The sequence below is a fragment of the Merops nubicus genome, unplaced genomic scaffold (genome assembly GCF_000691845.1).
Source record: "Merops nubicus isolate BGI_N331 unplaced genomic scaffold, ASM69184v1 scaffold16816, whole genome shotgun sequence".
Lineage (NCBI taxonomy): Eukaryota > Metazoa > Chordata > Aves > Coraciiformes > Meropidae > Merops > Merops nubicus.
The window spans coordinates 50,329-67,955 of NW_008615773.1; the positions used below are offsets into that span (position 1 = coordinate 50,329).

A 17,627-nucleotide genomic window follows, 5' to 3' on the forward strand; every position below is an offset into this window, starting at 1 on the left:
TGTTCTAGGAAATAAGGAATAATCACTATCTTTTATGTGAAATTATGCACAGTTGTTAGCTGCTTAGAGGACAACTATCAGTGAGGTTATCTGGTTTGAGAGGAGTATCCTTTCATGAAATGGTTCCACTTTGTAGAATTTGTTTAATTGTTCCTAAAAGAAATAATTGTCCTTAAAACAAATATGGCTTTAGTTGTCAAATCTAAGTTTTGAATCTGTTGATCTTACAGGCTTTTCATTAAAAGTATGAAATAGATTTGTCACACTTTGTTTAGAGAACGTGAGTGTCATATTTTGATGTTTGTGTTTTAGAGGAAACAACAGGGGCATAGGACATCTGAGAGGATGTTAATTTCCTAACAGTTTGCCTTCAGTCCATGTAACTGTTGATAGCCTTGCTATTGCTAACTTTTGACAACTCAGTCAGAGAGTGGTAACTCTCCCTGTGCTTCCCTAATCACATGCTTGTCCTGCATCATGGTGCACACATAAGCGGGAAAGGGATCTCAGTGTTCTTTTCACAGAAAGTGAGTAGAATGACTTCTAACAAAGTGTGATTGTTACCATAACAGCTTCACTTTCCTCTGCCTTCCTAGTTGTACAAGCCACCTGATCTCACGTGAATCTCCAAGGTCTACCTCTCCTCTCAGACTGAATTTAGGTGTTGGTACTTCCAGCTCTGTTTATTGCAATCTCTTATCAGACCATAACTGCTTTAATCTGATAGATTTTTTGACTGTATGACCCTTTGACCCAGTTTAGCAGAAGGAATTGGAACCTACTGCAGTCAGAACATCGTGCTGCGACCTCTGAGTGCCATTTGATGTTTTCTAAAATATCCAGAGCTGCTAGGCTGTATCACCCAGAGCCACCTTCTAATAAGCATTTTCTAACTCATGCTGGTTAGATTTGCTGCTCCTGGCTCTGGAGAGACGGGGCTTCTTGTTCTTCTGAGGTCTGACAGTTTCCTTCCCAAAGTCCTTCAGCTCAGACTGGTTGTGGTAGCGAGTGTAGCGCTTGCATTTGCAGGATGTGGCAGCTCGGAATTTGTAAGTCCGAGTCTCTTCCTCAGGACAAGCCATCTGGATGCGCTGCGTGCGGGTGTGAGCAGGGATGCAGCGATAATCCAGGGCGTTCTGACGCCACCACTTCCCTCTGCCGATAGAGTTGGGAAGGAGGTGTGAGGGGACACACTGGCCAGAGCAGACCAGTTCCTTGACAGGCTTGATGCTGCGGCAAGGCCCCTCTGTGACATAGCGGGTGATTCGCATTTCTCTGCAGCTAAATTCAGAAGCATCTGTGAACGAGAAACACATTAATTACTACTTTCTTCCCCATCACTGAGAAAGCACTTTTTTGCTTCTGCAGCAGTTTCTAGCTCTGAGCTAGATACAAGCTGGACACCTTCAGTGGCAGATTTTGGGAAGAGTACCTCCAAAGACTCACTCGTACAGCTTCTGAATATTTGGTTATTCTAGTTATGAGACCCTTAAATAACAATGCACAAATCGATGAATTAAATCCTTTTCTTGCCATTAGGTAAATTCCATGTCAGGGTTGTGCAGGTGGGCAGTGAAGCTTCTTAAGTGTAATCCCAGCAGCAGCAGTTACTTCATAGGAAATTATGATGGGATTCTCTTGGCTTCATTTACCTCTGGGCAAAACCTTTCCCCCACTGCTCTGGTTCAACTGTTGATTCCAGAGGTTGATTCCAGATTTAAATTCTTTTGCTACAAAGCTGTTCCTTAGGTAATTTTTAACTAGTATAATGTGTTCCGAATTAGGGAAACTGTAGGTAACAACAGTGCTAAGGAATTGCCACTTCCCAGGCATTAGGTTTTCCAAGTTTACTGCTCTCTGTGATAATCACACATCCCACAAAATTTCCTTCGGACAGCTAGAGGCATCTTCTGGCTGATTAGGAACGTTACACTGGTTTTTTTTTTTACCTCCTTTTTCTCAATGGATAGCTATATGCTAATGAAACATTAGGAAAGATTTTTTTTTAGCACTAAAGATTTAGAAGAACTTTCCAGTTGTAGGAACAGACGTTTTCTGAAGGCACCTCATTTCTCAAGTGACACACTTAGCTAATTAGTTGTTTGGAAGACAAAGAATTTGATTTTTGAAGGTGTTTATCCAAGAATTTCATTGTGCTAAACATGTTCTTCTCTTAGTCAAAACGGGTAGCTTCAACTCAGGGACACTACTTGTGGTGGAAATCCTCAAAGGTCACCTTACAGACAGAAGGCTGTGCCTGGTAGGCCCACTTTCCTTGCGATGCACGGGGTGGTTCCCTCAGTACATCAAAAGAGAATTCTGACCCCAAATCATTAGGGATAGAACAGTATTTGTACAGACTTTTTAATTTTTGTTTTTCCTGTGAAGTACCAAACCATGATTTTTAGTGCTTAGGTATGTATTTATCAAAATACAGCTAGAAAGATTTCATTTTAAAACATTTTTAAGGACTGCTTTAAAGAACTTAAACAGTCCTTGTCATAATGCTGTGACAAATATGCTGACAACTGAACTCCATGTGCACTTAGTCTAATCCTCCCGAGTTCCCTTAGCATTTGAGAAAATTATGTCTATGTAAAAAATAATGCTCTGAATCAGGTACATTGTACCACCATAGCATATAGCAGATACAGTTAATCTTTAATAACTGTCCAGTCTCCTTCACTCTACCTTTCTTACATAAATGTCCTATCCCCTTAAAAAAATTATGCACATATCAGTGGGACTAATTCTCCCGAGTTGATGTCAGAGTAATAAGATGCTAAAAAATAAAGGTATTCAGATGTAACAACAAAACCAATCTGCCTTGACCTGGTGGTTGGTGGGGGTTGCCTGTGAGAAGCAGCATGCTCCTCTTTGTAGGGATTTAATACCCTTATAAAGTTGCACTATCAAAAAAAAAATTTTTTTTTTTTTTAAAGTTCTGTTAATGCTATAGTTTTAAACACCTTAACTGACAGCTGCAGCAGAAAAACACAATTCACAACTGGAATTGTCCCCAGAAAAAGAAGACTAGCTCAGGTCTGCAATGCATGATAGTGGAAACTAAATATGACTTATTGTGCACCTGGGAGCAAATGTCAGTCTGGAAGACCAAGTTAATCCCATTTGCCTATTTTTGAAAATACTCTGTTTTCCTTTGTCTGTGCTAACTCCCCATCTTCCATCTCTCTTCACAAAGCTTGTCTTTTGCAGCATTGCTAATGTTGGACAATTGGTCAAATGCAGTGACAATATATTATGAAGTATGTCAGTGCTCATAAGTAGCCAAACTGATTCCAAAGTTGCACATCTCTGCAAAATAAAGTTCCTTCCAATTCATTTGAGCATGAATTCCCCTTGGGAGTACTTTGCTAAAGCATGATTCATGACAGCTTTTTTTTTTTTTTTTCTGGAATCTGCCTGAAAATCTGGCTGTTGGCAAAAGACAGTGAGCAGCACACTGCTCTCATCTAGCTGAATGCAACCTCCATATGTTATTTTTGCTGTGTGACTCTTTCTAAATATTAAGAAAATATATTATTATCTGCACTGTCAACCTGTTGCCCCATCCTAGTATCAAAGAGAGAAAGATGAATTGTGGTATTTCTTCACAGTGCTTGCAAGCACAGAACACAGAGAAATTTTAGTAGTATTTCCTAGAGGCTTTATGTATTGGAGTTGTGTCTGCAGAGAGCAGCTGGACAAAATAGGAATGCATATTGTAGTACCTAAGGATTGCTCAATATATATAGACCGCATTTTTCATCAGTAAACTTGGATATATCCCTTCTTATTTTACATTGATACTTCTTCAACAGTAGATGTATATCCCTGTCAATTAGAGCATTAGGTCCTCACCTAAAGGTTTTAATAAATAACCATATATAATAACAAGTATTCTTTTACAAACTTTCTGTTAGGGCCTAAAACAATTATAATGATGTTATTTTTCTTACCGTTAGGGTCTGGAGCTTGTATGTGTCTTCCTCCATGCTTTGCCTGGTTCATTGTGTTGTTGTCACTGAAAGTCTGCTCCATCAGTGTGTCTGTATTTTCAGTGATCTCAGGAATGATTTCTGTAGCATCATTTTTAAGCATTTGCCACCCTTCCACAGATCGAAATGCAATTTGTATTAAGACACAAACAGAGCACACAGCCCAAGAGATCTGCATGGTGACAGCTCACAGATTAGCTTTCCAGCTCCCTGACAGTCTCAGATCCTAGGCAAAAGGCACATTATTCCCCTTTTTAAAATCCTCTTTAGAACCAAGCCAGCCAATGACTATACAAAGTGGGAAGGGCCAGACAACAACTCATTCATGTCAGCTTTTGTCAGTGTGAAATAAAATGTGTGTGTGTGGGTGGGTTAGTGACAATATTCTACAACTTATATGTAAAAAATTCTCATATGCACTTCTTTTTTGTGCCTGGCAACAATGGTGATTGACAAGACTATGATGAATTGCAACCTGACAAGTCTTTCTGCAGGTTTTTTTTTTTTTTTTTTTCTAACAATGGTATAATTAAAACCTGTTTCTCCCTCCATATTTGGATCTTTGGCTATTGTATTTTGCAAAGGATTTTAAAAGGAATTTTTATGGTTGTCCTTCCTCCCTTGCACACCTCCCTTCCCCTTCACCCCTGCAGTAAAAAGTAAGCAAATCTAGAAACTGTAATTCAGTAGTTATGCTTGTCAGTCTCTGCAGGCAAATAATTGGGGGGTAAGCTTTTTTTTTTTCCCTTTACAAAACAAGGAACTCTATGTTTCACAAATGTATTGGAAGAAACAGGAAGGAACTTCTTTTCAAAATTAGAAGTTGTTTTGTTTAATTTTCCTTAAAAAATGTGCTACTTGGAATATATTAGGGTAAACAGCCAGGAAATTGTATACCATAATTTTTTATGTACTCTTTCTCACATTTTTATCACTTTAAAAAAAAAAAAAAGTAATTTTCTTCAAATTCATTGCATACTGCTGACATTCTGCACAACTGTTGAATATAGGACATTTCCATATTTTAAACACAAGAACATGACCAGACTGATTTCCATTCATGATGCAACCAACAAGAAGAAAGAATTTATGACCTTATGTCTTGGGCACCTATGCCCAAAATGAATTCACGTGTCGTGTTTTTAAAATCACATTTATGGTATTAAGATGATAGTGGTGATACCTGCATCATCTCTTTGGCTCAAGACCACATACACTTTCAAGTTATTTGCAGATGATGTCAGGCTAAACACCTTAACTGGAAAGCATCTCAGCTTTTAGCAAGTTTAGATACTACATTGAGCTCATCATAGATACTTGAAAGCAAAATTTTCTTAAAGCAGTATGTGTCACTGCAATGTTTGTCACATACATCCTCATGAAAATATTTAATGATTCAAAAGTGATTCACTGTCTGACTTCTTCCTACTACTGTAAGACTCATTACCTAAGGCTTGCATTCCATTCTGGCAATTCCCCTGACCTGGCATGGAAAACAGGTGCCACCATATTTAAAGTGGAGGTCCCTTTGTGTGACCTTGATGATAAATCATGGGTTTAAAGAACAACAGTGTCCTGAGGACATTTCACCTCTTCAGCCTTACACACAGAGACGCAAACAACAGATGCACTACCAGTACTTGGCACATGAGCTTTAGCATAACTTCTCCGTACAATGGTCCTTTCCTAAAATAGCATCTGAAATATAATGTGACATGCTTTCCCTCCTACCATTTCGCTCTGTCCAGAATTATACAGACTAGCATTCTCAGAAGAACCTTCCTTTTCAACCATTCCAAAGAATTTCTAAAAGCAATTGTGCATTGCGGGCATACAACTGTGGGACCTTACTGTCTGTTCCCCTTTCTCCTTTCCTCAAGACCACATCCTATGCATTTTTTATGCATTTTTTTTATGCATTTTTATGCAGGTTTTTATGGAGGGATACAACATACTTATTATCTTTGTACAAGATGGGTGTTTCTCTTTTTTGTCCACAGCCAGTCAGAATATTGTTCTTTAATACAGACTGTTGTCACGTAATTTGCCTCGGATGGTCTGATTCCCTTTTCCCCATAATCCTCAGCAGCAGCAAAAGCACTGGTTATCTTTCATTAATAACTGTCTCCTTTACTCAAAGCAGTTAATAATGGTCTCACAAACACAGGAAACCAAAACACTCAGGCATTGCAAACACTTTCCCAAGCATAATTTTTCTCACTTATGAGTAAGTCTGTTTTTGGCTTAGAGCTACAGGTGAAGTCTATTCAACAAGGAAGGGATAAACAGTTTCTCAGGGGCATCACATGACTGTCCACCAAACAAAAAGGGTTCTGAAGAAAAGACAGACACCAGCTTGAAAAGCTGTGGAACCATCTTCCTTGCAGGTTTCTGTTGGTTGTGGGTCTTTTCTTTTTTTTTTTTTTTTTTTTTTTTTCTTCAAAGAACATGCTAGACTACCGTGATTAATTATACTTGAAATTGTATACAAAGATCTCAAGCTCTGCTTTCAGGCCTTAAAATATAGCTATTTTTCTTTTCTTTGGAAATACTGACATGTGATCCTCTAACAGCACTCAAAGGCCTAATTTCAATTTTAGTGTGTGTGTGTTTTTTTTTTTTTTTGTTTTGTTTTGTTTTGTTTTGTTTTGTTTTGGTTTGGTTTTTTTTTTAAAGTGAACAAATCAGGAAGGATGACCAGGAACTAAAGAAAGATTTTTAACTTGGTATTATTTTTGCCAGATAGGAGTATCACCTTGTATTGGTATTCACCAATAGTGACCTTGTACAAAGTGAGATCACAGCCTATGGCACAGTGGAAAACAGCTGAAAAGCAAAACAGGACAGCAGAAGAAAACTGAGTACTGGTAATCACTGAATCATTGCTACCTATTTGTTTCCCCTTTTTAAATGTCTTCAGAATTATATCTATCTATCAAAGCTTGGTTTCTATTCTTTTCATGTAATGTGTGCCTAGAGAATATTTCCAAAAGCTATCATTGTCAGTATAGGCCTAATACAGAGAACCACATTTACAGTAAGTAATTTCCATATAAAACAAACAAACAAAAATCTTGATGTGGCTTCTCCAAGTACTTAATCCCTTCTATTAACTCTCATAAAATTAACCTGCTTTACCCACTGGGAGGTATAAGACCAAAAAAATCTATGGAAGTAAAAATCAGAAATTATATTTAGCTTCTGGATTAAAACTTGTCCACAAGTTAGGAGGGAAGCCTAATAGAGGCAAGAAGTGAATCCAAATCCCTTAGATATTCAGTCTCCTTAACTACAAAAACATTCTTCAAAAAAATCCTCTGTGTGCTTGCCTCCACAGTACTTCTGCAGCTAAACAGACATTGTCTGGGCTGTAGCTCCAAACCAACAATTGATTTCTACACTGTTAATGAAACACATGAAGAAAGAAAAAAAATCAATGACACTTTTAGGATGAACCCTCACCCACTATGGTGGAGCTGAGCTTGGATTCTCTGTATTCAGAACTAGGATGCTCTTTTCTGAGCTGAAAAAACACCACCCACAGCCATACTCAAAATTAATCAGAAATATTAGAGGAGCAGGTACAAGGAGTAAATTAGCATCATACACTTGGCCTGATTCTGCTGATGCTGCTTTCTGAACTCAAGACTTCTGTCGTGATCTGTTTGCATTGCAACACTGTACTATGAAGGCATACACATATACACCAGTTTCTGAAATCAGTTCTGTCACTTGTAACTTCTGGTGCTCACCATGGACCCTGCTCTGCCCATACTTGGGCCATGTGTGTTCTGTTAGGTATCCAGGCACTAAAAATACACAAATGCAATTTAAGTGTATCTGTGGACAGTGGCTCATAATTTACACACTGCCCAGGAAATCAGTTTCAGACATGTTGAAGAACTTGTCTCCTTCTCAAACACTTCTTTTTCTAAGATGCTGCTAAACTACACTTACCCAAGCAACTTTTATCTGTCTCAGAAGAATTTTGCCAAGTCACATACTTCCTTGTCAATATATCAGTCTGAATGCTATATGATCTCCTCCAAGCAGCCAAGAATAAATGTAATCTTAGTATTTTCACACTGGAGACCAGCAAATGCACTGATTAATCATTCTAGTGGCTGCCTTTTTCAGTGATAAAACAAGAATACATTAGATTCACACAATAGCATTGTTCAGGGATAGAATGGTGACTATCTAGTGAAGAATAACAAGCCTACAGCTCCATCTGGTGAGTCAGCTAGCCAGCAACCTTGGCACACTGGAATTAAAATAAAACAAAACCCAACACTTCATTGATTTCCAGGATTTATTTGCAGAATAGAAGAAATTACTAGGATACTAATTCTCATGAACAAATCCTTTAGAAGATACCTTTCATGTCTTTTCTATTTTCAGTTTTACCCACCGGTGAAGGACAGAGACTAATTTTAGAGGAAAACTCCGTGCTATACTAACTGAGATTCCATTACATAGTCCCTCTGTGCTGAAAACATTATAGTAAACTAGGAGGACTAATTTAAAAACAGAAGGGGAAAAAAATCCTTCTAGTTATAGCATCAGAGATTTAATTAGTTCTGGACAACAGAAGACAGCTCAATTAAAATACTTATATTATGAAAACAAACATTGCAAATATCCTTCCTTCTGTTCTTCCTAGCTCAGCAGGAGGAAGATATATTTGACACAAGTTTGTTTTTCAACATGGACACCATGTAGCATTCTTATACATAGTACTTTCCATTTCAAAGCCTTTCTCAAAGATTAATTCATTCTCACATCACCAAGAGAGGTAAGCCATGCGTACTCATGTTGTAGGAGAAAAACATGTCCAGTACTAATAGGCTCAACAACCTAAGATGGAATGACAATAAAACATATTGTGGCTGCTAGTCTTGCATTTGAGTGTTGTTAATTCTAAGCTGGAAATAATGAAGTGTGCGCTTTTCAGCAGTGACATATTGCAACATTTTCTCATGAAGTACTTTGCTGACGTACCTATGGTTCAGAGTGGCATGCTAGATACAACATGTCATCAACACTGTAGTCTCAGCTGCCGCGCGAGTGGATGAAGAAAGCACTTGATAGATGCTATTTTTGCTTTGAATCTTAACTTTTAGTTACAAACTTCTCTCCCATGCTTGTGCAATGGCTGAGAAAGATTTAGTTCAGCATGAGAAGGTGAAGTTAGTTTTATCTCTCTCTCTCTCTCATATCATTTTATCTATCTTGACTTTCCCCTTTGTTCCTTGCTATAAAAATGCTAATAGCTTCTTGAGTCCACTTTACTTCCCTATCCAACTTTACTCTTTAAGTACAAAGTCTTAAGAAATTGCTTTTTCTTTCCCTGTGCTGGATTTGACATGGTAGATATCGCTGTTCTATGTCAGATGCACATTTTACAGAGACCCCATCCCTCCTTCAGAGTGCTATGTACACAAAAAGTACCTCACTGCTATTCAGGATAAACATACTAATGTAAATCCAGATCACATACTACGTTAGCTATAACCAAGAGATTTAAATTCATAAAATACAGTTTTGCTATGTGCAACAAATAATTGTTTTTAAAAATATTGTCCCCATTTTAGCATGCTTGTAAGGAACATCTCAGAACAAAGGTGCACGGTAATTTCAGAAAAATAAAAAGCATTCCTTCCAATACTTTCTCATTGCTATATTACAGGGACAAAAAAACTCCTTTCCTGTTTTTGTACAATCTTTCCTTCTACAATCAGAAAGAGAAATTTAGAACTATACAGCATATCATTATGTATGAGAGGAATTTACAGCATTACTCAATGTAAGCTGCACGGTCCGACTAATAAAAAGGAAGCATATGATCCATTAATGGAACAGCGGTCTGAAATCCTAACTATTTTTAGCCTACTCTAAAAGCAGAGATAGAAATGGTTTCATTACTGAGTCACCTATCAACAACTCAAAATAGGATACACTGTCTTAGAGCTCAATTTCAAATATCAATTTGTAGCATTGTCTTATTTATTCCTCTCCACCCTCATATTACAAAATGTTTGTTAAATCAGTTTTGTTACATTGAGATAAATGGGCCAGACTATCATTGAAGGTATCACTACAAGCTAGCAGTGTCCTATGGATTGAAAGAACGTCTTGAATATAAGAACAAACTCCTGTACGTCTTGATTTGTCAGTATTTCTTGACAAATAGAAAAACATCACCATAAGGTAAACAGACTCAATTTTAATAAACCATTCTGTTTTTAAGCTGACAATTACTAGCCTTCTTACAATCTATGGCAGAGTAACAAAAATCTAATGCTTAATGTTTTCCTAGCTCTTTCATGGACTGGAATTTTTTACTTCCAAGTTATAGATCAAAGACAAAGTGCATGCTCATGAATTTCATTTTTTTTTTCCTTCTGGTGCAGATAGGTCTTATGAATACGTGGTTTGAGATGAGATTAAAAAAAAATAAAGTCTATGCTTACAGTAAAAATTTTAAAAGGATGATTTATAAATAAGATTGCAGTGTGAAAAAGTCAGTATAGTAGAAAATAGAAGGCCAGTATTCCTATTCCCCAAGCTACACAGAATGAAAGTAGTATCTAGCAGTTTTGAAGAAGCAATTCATTTAATATTGATATAATGGAAGAAAGCAAGCAGGTATGTAACTAGCCAGTGCGACTGACTACTGCTCGTTATTACTGAGCTATACTGATCCAAAGAAAGCACCAGTACGAAGCGTAGGGAGGTGAAAGGAAACACTGTGTAGTGTTCCCCAGTTGTCCCCTTAAGCGCCACAAAAGAGAAAAGTCTACTTGACTTGGCAGTTCTCTTCTTGTGCAAGGTAAAAGAAATAAACCAGGTCTTCACCAGAATAATCACCTCTGGAGTTTAATTTCAAGAAAGGTATCTAGCTCTACAGAACTCCCCACCACCATTCACACACACCCACCCCTGGCCAAACCACACGACCCCAACAACTAGAAGTAAAACAACGTACGCCCTTTGTGGTTTTCGATTAGTGAACTGAATATACAAAACTAGATCTGGGCTTACATTTTACTAATTCAACAGTGTTTGTTTTAAAAATAGTGTTCTACATTAAAGCACAGATAATCTGGGAACATATATCTCAGGTTCTGTTAGTTTAACCAACAATTGCACATTTGCTGTAGGAGATCCTTGTTCTTTGAGTATATAGAATGCTATAAGTCACAGGTATACATTTACACACTGAGTCAGGCATGCTGTAAACAAAGCTCTCTCTCCTAGCATTGCAATGACTTGCTTCATTTGTAGGCCAAACAGAATCAAGACATCATTTATTTTAATAGGAAGGAAATGTTTCCTATTCTATGTGATATGTAACAACACTCATTTCTATTTAATGATACCATGCAAGCAATCCAAGAAGTCAAGACTGTACTTCTGCAAACTGCTTTGTAAGCAAACCCGTGCTGCCCTACTGGAAGTAATCTGCATATGTGCTCATTCCATTCTATGTTGATAAACAGTGACAGTAAAGAAGGGAGAGAGACACTGTAATTCAATACAACCCTCGGGAGCCATTATATTGTGATACTTAGGACTTTATCATACACCCAGTACAGGCACTCCGAAATACAGACATTATTTCTTTCTCACTCAAATTTCTTCCACAGCATTTGCTCTTGACATTTTTTTTCTAGTATGATTTCAAAACAAAAATTAAAGAGCATTTAATATCAGAATATTTCATGTCAATCACAACAGCAAGAGGTACAAATATTCTTGTAAATACAGTGTGCATCAAGATTTGGCTCTGAATGTCTTTACTACCACACACTATGTATTGCACAAATCCACACTAAACACAACACTGCATACACTTTATTTTACAAGCAAGTGCATCTGTGCATTTGTATATATGCTTGTCCCTTCCTTGAAGCTTCTACACTCAAACTTTAGGCACCTGTGTGCATGAAAAAGAAGCTTTAGAAAATACAGTACTTTGTTTAAGAGTGATGTGATGTGTTGGGCTCTCAGAAAATTGTGCTCTGGTGGGATACAAGACAAGGCTTAAATGAATCACACTCAAATGTCAATGCAAACCACACATCCTGCAGAGTCTGCAGGGGGCTCTGAAATACATGTGAAGACAGCTGTTATCCCTGGAGTTACATGCCCTAAAACCACCTCTTTATTGCAACAGCTCCAAACAGTGACACAATTTTGTGTCACCTTGAAAAATAGATCCAGAGTTTGAGAAAGATATGTTCACTAGACAAAAGCAGGAATTCTGCCTCCCTCACATTATGTGATTTAGCTTGGTGATTTGGGTTAGGGAATCTGAGGCACCTAAGATGTTCTCTGATGCTTTGAGAAACTTGAAAAAATACTATAGTGCTCTCTTCTAGGGCTTCAGTTTGCCCTCCTTCACTAATTGCTCATTGAGCTGGCAGAGCTGCCGAAGAAAGCCATCATTTGGGCCAATCTCTCGCTTCTGCCGGACAGTGCTTAATGCTGACTTGACGTCCATATTCTGGCGAAGCATGAGGTAAGCGATGACCAGTGTAGGAGAACGGCTGTAGCCCTCACGGCAATGCACAAACACTTGTCCTGCAGGGAAGACAGGTCATAATTTGCGTTATACTGGAATGAATGGTTGAAAAGCATCACAAAATAGCTAGGATATAAAGTGTAATAATATTAATCCTTTAACAGCTTGAGAGATGTAAATTCTGAATGCTACAGAAGACATGCAGAACTTAGAAGAAAGGTGCTATTATTCTGTTAGTAGCTATGCAGTCTGTCATCAAGAATAATACAGGAAAAAAAATGGTTGTATATCAAACTCACTCTGAAACATATTTACTACTGTCTTACAAGGAGTCAAACTGTGTCTATTTATTACACTTCACCTTTTTTTTTGTGGTTTAGAATAAGTTTTGCCCCTAGAGATGACCAGTACCAAAGAGCACAAATAAATAATGAAAAGTTTAAAATACACTGAAGACAGAGAAATTTGCTCTTTGTCATATATTGTATCTCTTCAGAGATATCCAGCGGTTTTGCTGCATTACTGCCAATGCTAACCCCATGTTGGATCATACCTGGCTACTTCTCTGTTTATGAAGCCACACTAACACTCAGGTAAATGAAATTGCTGACTGTGCAACAACAAGAAACAGCAACATCTAATCACACCTATGCCAGCACTCATGAAATGCTTCCAGATAACTAAGTAGGGACCTCATTCTATCTATTTGGTTGTATTGAGTTTGTGTGGCAAAGTTTTGGCAGCAGCGTGGGCTACAGGGATGGCTTCTGTGAGAAGATGCCAGAAGCTTCCCCCATGTCTAATACAGCCAGTGCCAGCTGGCTCCAAGACAGACTTGCCACTGGCCAAAGCTGAGTCCATCAACAATGCCAGTAGCACCTCTGTCATGACGTATTTACAAAGGGGGAAAAAAAAAAAACCAAACCAAACCTTCTGCACAACAGCAGCTGGGAAAGAGGAGAGAGAATATATGAGAGAAACAAATCTGCAGAAACTAAGGTCAGTGAAGAAGGAGTGGGAGGAGGTGCTTCGGCACTAGAGCACAGATTCCCCTGCATCCTGTGGTGAAGAGCATGGTGAGGCAGGCTGTCCCCATGCAGCCCATGGATGTTAATGGTGGAACAGGTACCCACCTGCAGCCTCTGGAGGACCCTATGCTGAAGCAGGTGGATGCCCAAGGGAAGCTGTGACACTATGGGAAGCTCACACTGGAGCAGGCTCCCGGCAAGACCCGTGGACCCGCGAAGAGAAGCCTATGCCAGAGCAGGTTTGCTGGCAGGGCTTGTGTTCCTGAAGGTCTACACTCCAAGGAAAGGACCCATGTGGGAGAAGTCCATGGAGGACTACCTTCCATGGATGGGATGTCACACTGAAGTAGGAAAGCAGATGAGGAGAAAGGAGCAGCAAACATGTGATGAACTGACTGCAACCCCCATTTCCCATCCCCTTGTGTCACTTGGATGTCAATGAGAGAGAAAATTGGCAGCGAAGTTGAACCCAGAAAGAAGGGAGAGGTGGAGATGTTTTTAGATTTGATTTTGTCATCCTACTCTGATTTGACTGTTAATAAATTAATTTCCCCAAGTCTAGTCTGTTTTGCCTGTGGTGGTAATTGGCAAGTGATCTTCCTGTCCTTATCTCAACCCATGACTCTTTCATTGTATTTTTCTCCCTGTGCAGTTGACGAGGTGGAGTGATAGAGCAGCTTGGTGGGCACCTGGCATCCAGCCAAGATTAACCTACCACATAGGTAAATTCTATAGGTAGGTATCCAACAGTAATACAAAAAGCCACTGCTCCCTTTCAGAAATCTAACTCAAATTTATTGCTTCTCAGCTGCTTCCTCTTTGACCTGCTTTTCCAGACCTAAAAAATTTCCCCTTCCCAAAGCAGTGGGAGATATGGCCCCAGGCTACTCTCAAGAGTAATATTTTTTTCTGAGAAAAGAGAACAGATGGACCATACACACACGCTTTCACCATAACTACAACTTGCTTTGAACCACAGCAACAGAGAGCCCATTACCACATCTGCCTCTAGCTGCAGAAGCTTCTCAGCTGAAAGCAAATCTCTAATCAGCAGCAACCCAAAAGAGCAAAACCAATTAATTCTTAACATTTCTTGAGAGCCGATGTCTGTAAATTAGCAAGATTTAGAGTCTTGATCATATACGTGGAAGAGAATTTGCTTGGAAACGATAAGAAGGAAAAGGGTTTTGAGCCTTTCTCTCTGAATGGCAGTGTCTTAAGGGCTGCCTTGCAGACCTTTCTTATACAAGACCTGCCTTCCAGAACTTCATGCAACTACGATGCTAAAATGAAGTTGAAGGAAAACACTACTGCATCTCTCTTCACTATCATTACTCTACACTTCAATGTCCAACAAAAGTATCAAATTTCAGTAGTGAGTTAGTCTTAAAACTGGTTCCAGCATCATCCTCTGTTTTTTCCACAGTAAGAAAACAGTGGCAGGCATGGTAGACATCTACTAAGACTGAAAGAATCAGCAAATTGACCTGCTCTGTAAATTCAACTTGAATCTGCAACTGTTTCTATCAGCGTGAGGAAAGTTGTGGCACAGCTGGCACTGTTTAACTCTTCTCTCCTACTGCAACCTGTTGCAGTGAGTCACAATGCTAACCGGGAGAGCAGCATGTCAGTTTTTAGAAATTTTCTTACTCCACCAAACTGGAAGTAAAATTTCTTTCCATCTGTCAAAAGCACATAACAGCTCTAGTACCCCTTTTGCCCATTTCAGAGAAAGAATTTCTAGAATTGTGGGAGCTCTTGTTCTCCCTTTTTCACCGTCAGTCATGAAGCAATAAAGAAATTAAGCATGTGTAGAAATAACTGGCATGCTGAAATAGTCACACAACAGCAAACACTGTCTGGCCCACTGGCCTATGTCCTAGGCTTTCTGCTCTAAGGAAACACATTGTAGAGAAAAGTGGCAATCAACAACATTGCAAATGTCATCTTCAGTCTTCCTGCAATCCTAGGGAATAAAGAGGTAATCATCACATAATATAAATTTAAAAGGCTGCAGTCTCTCTCCTTGCTGTACATTTGGGGAAAAAAAAAAGTTTGTGAGAATACTCTTCAGCAACACATTGCCTGTATCATTTCTGCCTTTAAATTATAATTTCTAGTGTCCTAAAACAACTTCTACACTCTGAACTTAATTTTATGTTATTTATCACTTCTCAGGAAAAAGAAGAACACATCTTCCCAGAAAGGCAGGATCATAGGATCCATCAGCTGTTTAACTTTTCAAAATCACCCCTACAGTGACAGACTTCCAATTGCCATCTGCCAGAGACCTATATGTATAGACAGAAGATTAAGCTATCTTATTTTCTGTTCTGGTGTCTTTGATCCAGAGCCTTGATCTTAATTCCTGACTTGGTTTTTCGGCTGATAATCTGATCAAAGAACCATTTTAAACAGTAAAATAAATTGCTAAGGAACATATGCAGTGCACAGAAAACATGGTAGAAAGATATTTCAGTTTGCCTTACCATCCTTCTGGGAAAGTGCTTTCTCAATAAAATCAGCTGCCTCCTCAAAATAGCGACTGAGGTTAAATTCTTGTGTATCGTTAGCTTTAATGCCATGGTATCTGATGCCTGTGCCTTCATAGAACTCTGCATTAGTGTTGACATGCATGAATGACTTCCCCTCTGCTGCATTCAGAACGTGGGTTATCCCCAGACGCTGCAGCCTCATAATGTTCTTGGCTATGAACCTGTATAATAAAGTGTCAAGAAAACAATTAGAACTTGGTGAACCATCTCAGTAATTACAAGGTCCCCAGCAGGTCTTGTTAACCAAACCCTTTCATTTTTATGTTAATAGATGCTAAGCATACTGTGCCCAGAAGTGAATTAGCTACAGATTAAAAATTCACAAAACTATTTAGAGCTATGGTCACTACTTGTGCCTGAGAGAACACTACTTTCTTGGCTGACAACCAAGCAGAACGCACATGAAACTTACTCTGTTAGACCCTACAGTGACATAAAATTATAACTCTTTCTGAACATAAAATTATGACCAAAGTAAGAAAATACCAGAGATAACAGGAGAAAAAACATGTTTTATCACACCATGTGGTTTCCTAGTAAAATCTGAGCCCACTGGTCAACATCAGCAGAATGTCACAGAAGGCTTTCATTGAACGGTAACTCAGTTCCTGCACTTTGTGAAAAGAGGTAGCCTAAACAGACATAAATCCCTTTATTGCTTTTAAAGTTGGTTTTTGCTATGTGTCTAACTGGCTGTGGAAACAGAAACCTTTTAGAAAAATATCTTTATGGCTCTAGTCATAACTTGCAAATACAAGGTATCTTAATATTAAGCTGAGCTCCAGTTAAGCATTTGTGCAGTATCTTTTTGGCCAAGTTTCTAAAAGATGGCAATGCACCTAATGGTTTCGGCTGGGCAATTAGCTATCCTAAAAAAGTTAAAATAAATATCAAAATCAGTTGGTTTATATCTATATGACTCTCTGAGTGCATTCACTCATCATTTTCACATAATTCAAGGCTGTATGAATTTCTAGAGCACTCCTTTCCTCCTAATGACTATAGTGTAACACAGACCCCATGAATTGTAGTATAAGCAGATGAATCCTTATGCATGAGTGAAGCTTCTACATTTTCTGCTGTCTGTGCCAAATAACTATGGCAATGAACCAAATATTTGTAAAGACTTCATTACTCAAACAAATGTTGACATATTTTCCATCTGGCAGGACATCATCTGTGCCAGGGGACAAGTATCAGTGCCTCAGGAATTCTGCTTGCAACACAAAAGTAAATCCTACAGTGCAAGGCCAAAACAAAAAGAGTTAATTCAGCTGTGAGTTCCTATCCTTAGTGGGCCGAGTATACCACTTAAGTAATGGTATATAGTGCACTATATATTTGATAGTGGCCAGGATCAATAGGAACCTGTGTTCTGGAATCATGGTTGAATCTGACAACACAAACTGGCCCTCCCAGACACAAATTCACTCCTAGTGAATGATTTTTGCAGATTTTATAAATTTTCTTATACAGCTAGAAGTGAGAGAGTATTTATATGCTATTTTTTTCTCCATTT

The 17,627-nt window shown here is 38.6% G+C and overlaps 2 protein-coding genes across 2 annotated transcripts; both read right to left on the minus strand.

The window, feature by feature from the left end:
* Window positions 1-875: 875 nt before the first annotated feature.
* SOST (sclerostin) lies at window positions 876-4,176 on the minus strand. The gene is made up of 2 exons (XM_008942644.1): window positions 3,960-4,176; window positions 876-1,297 (listed from the first exon to the last, which is right to left on the minus strand). The coding sequence occupies exons 1-2, from the start codon at window positions 4,174-4,176 to the stop codon at window positions 876-878; spliced, it is 639 nt and encodes a 212-aa protein (XP_008940892.1).
* A 7,944-nt stretch (window positions 4,177-12,120) lies between these two features.
* On the minus strand, window positions 12,121-16,269 carry DUSP3 (dual specificity phosphatase 3; the record flags this gene model as incomplete). Its single annotated transcript, XM_008942645.1, has 2 exons — window positions 12,121-12,584; window positions 16,043-16,269. Coding segments are annotated over 2 exons (433 nt in total), but the record flags the coding sequence as incomplete, so codon positions are not given.
* Window positions 16,270-17,627: the final 1,358 nt, after the last annotated feature.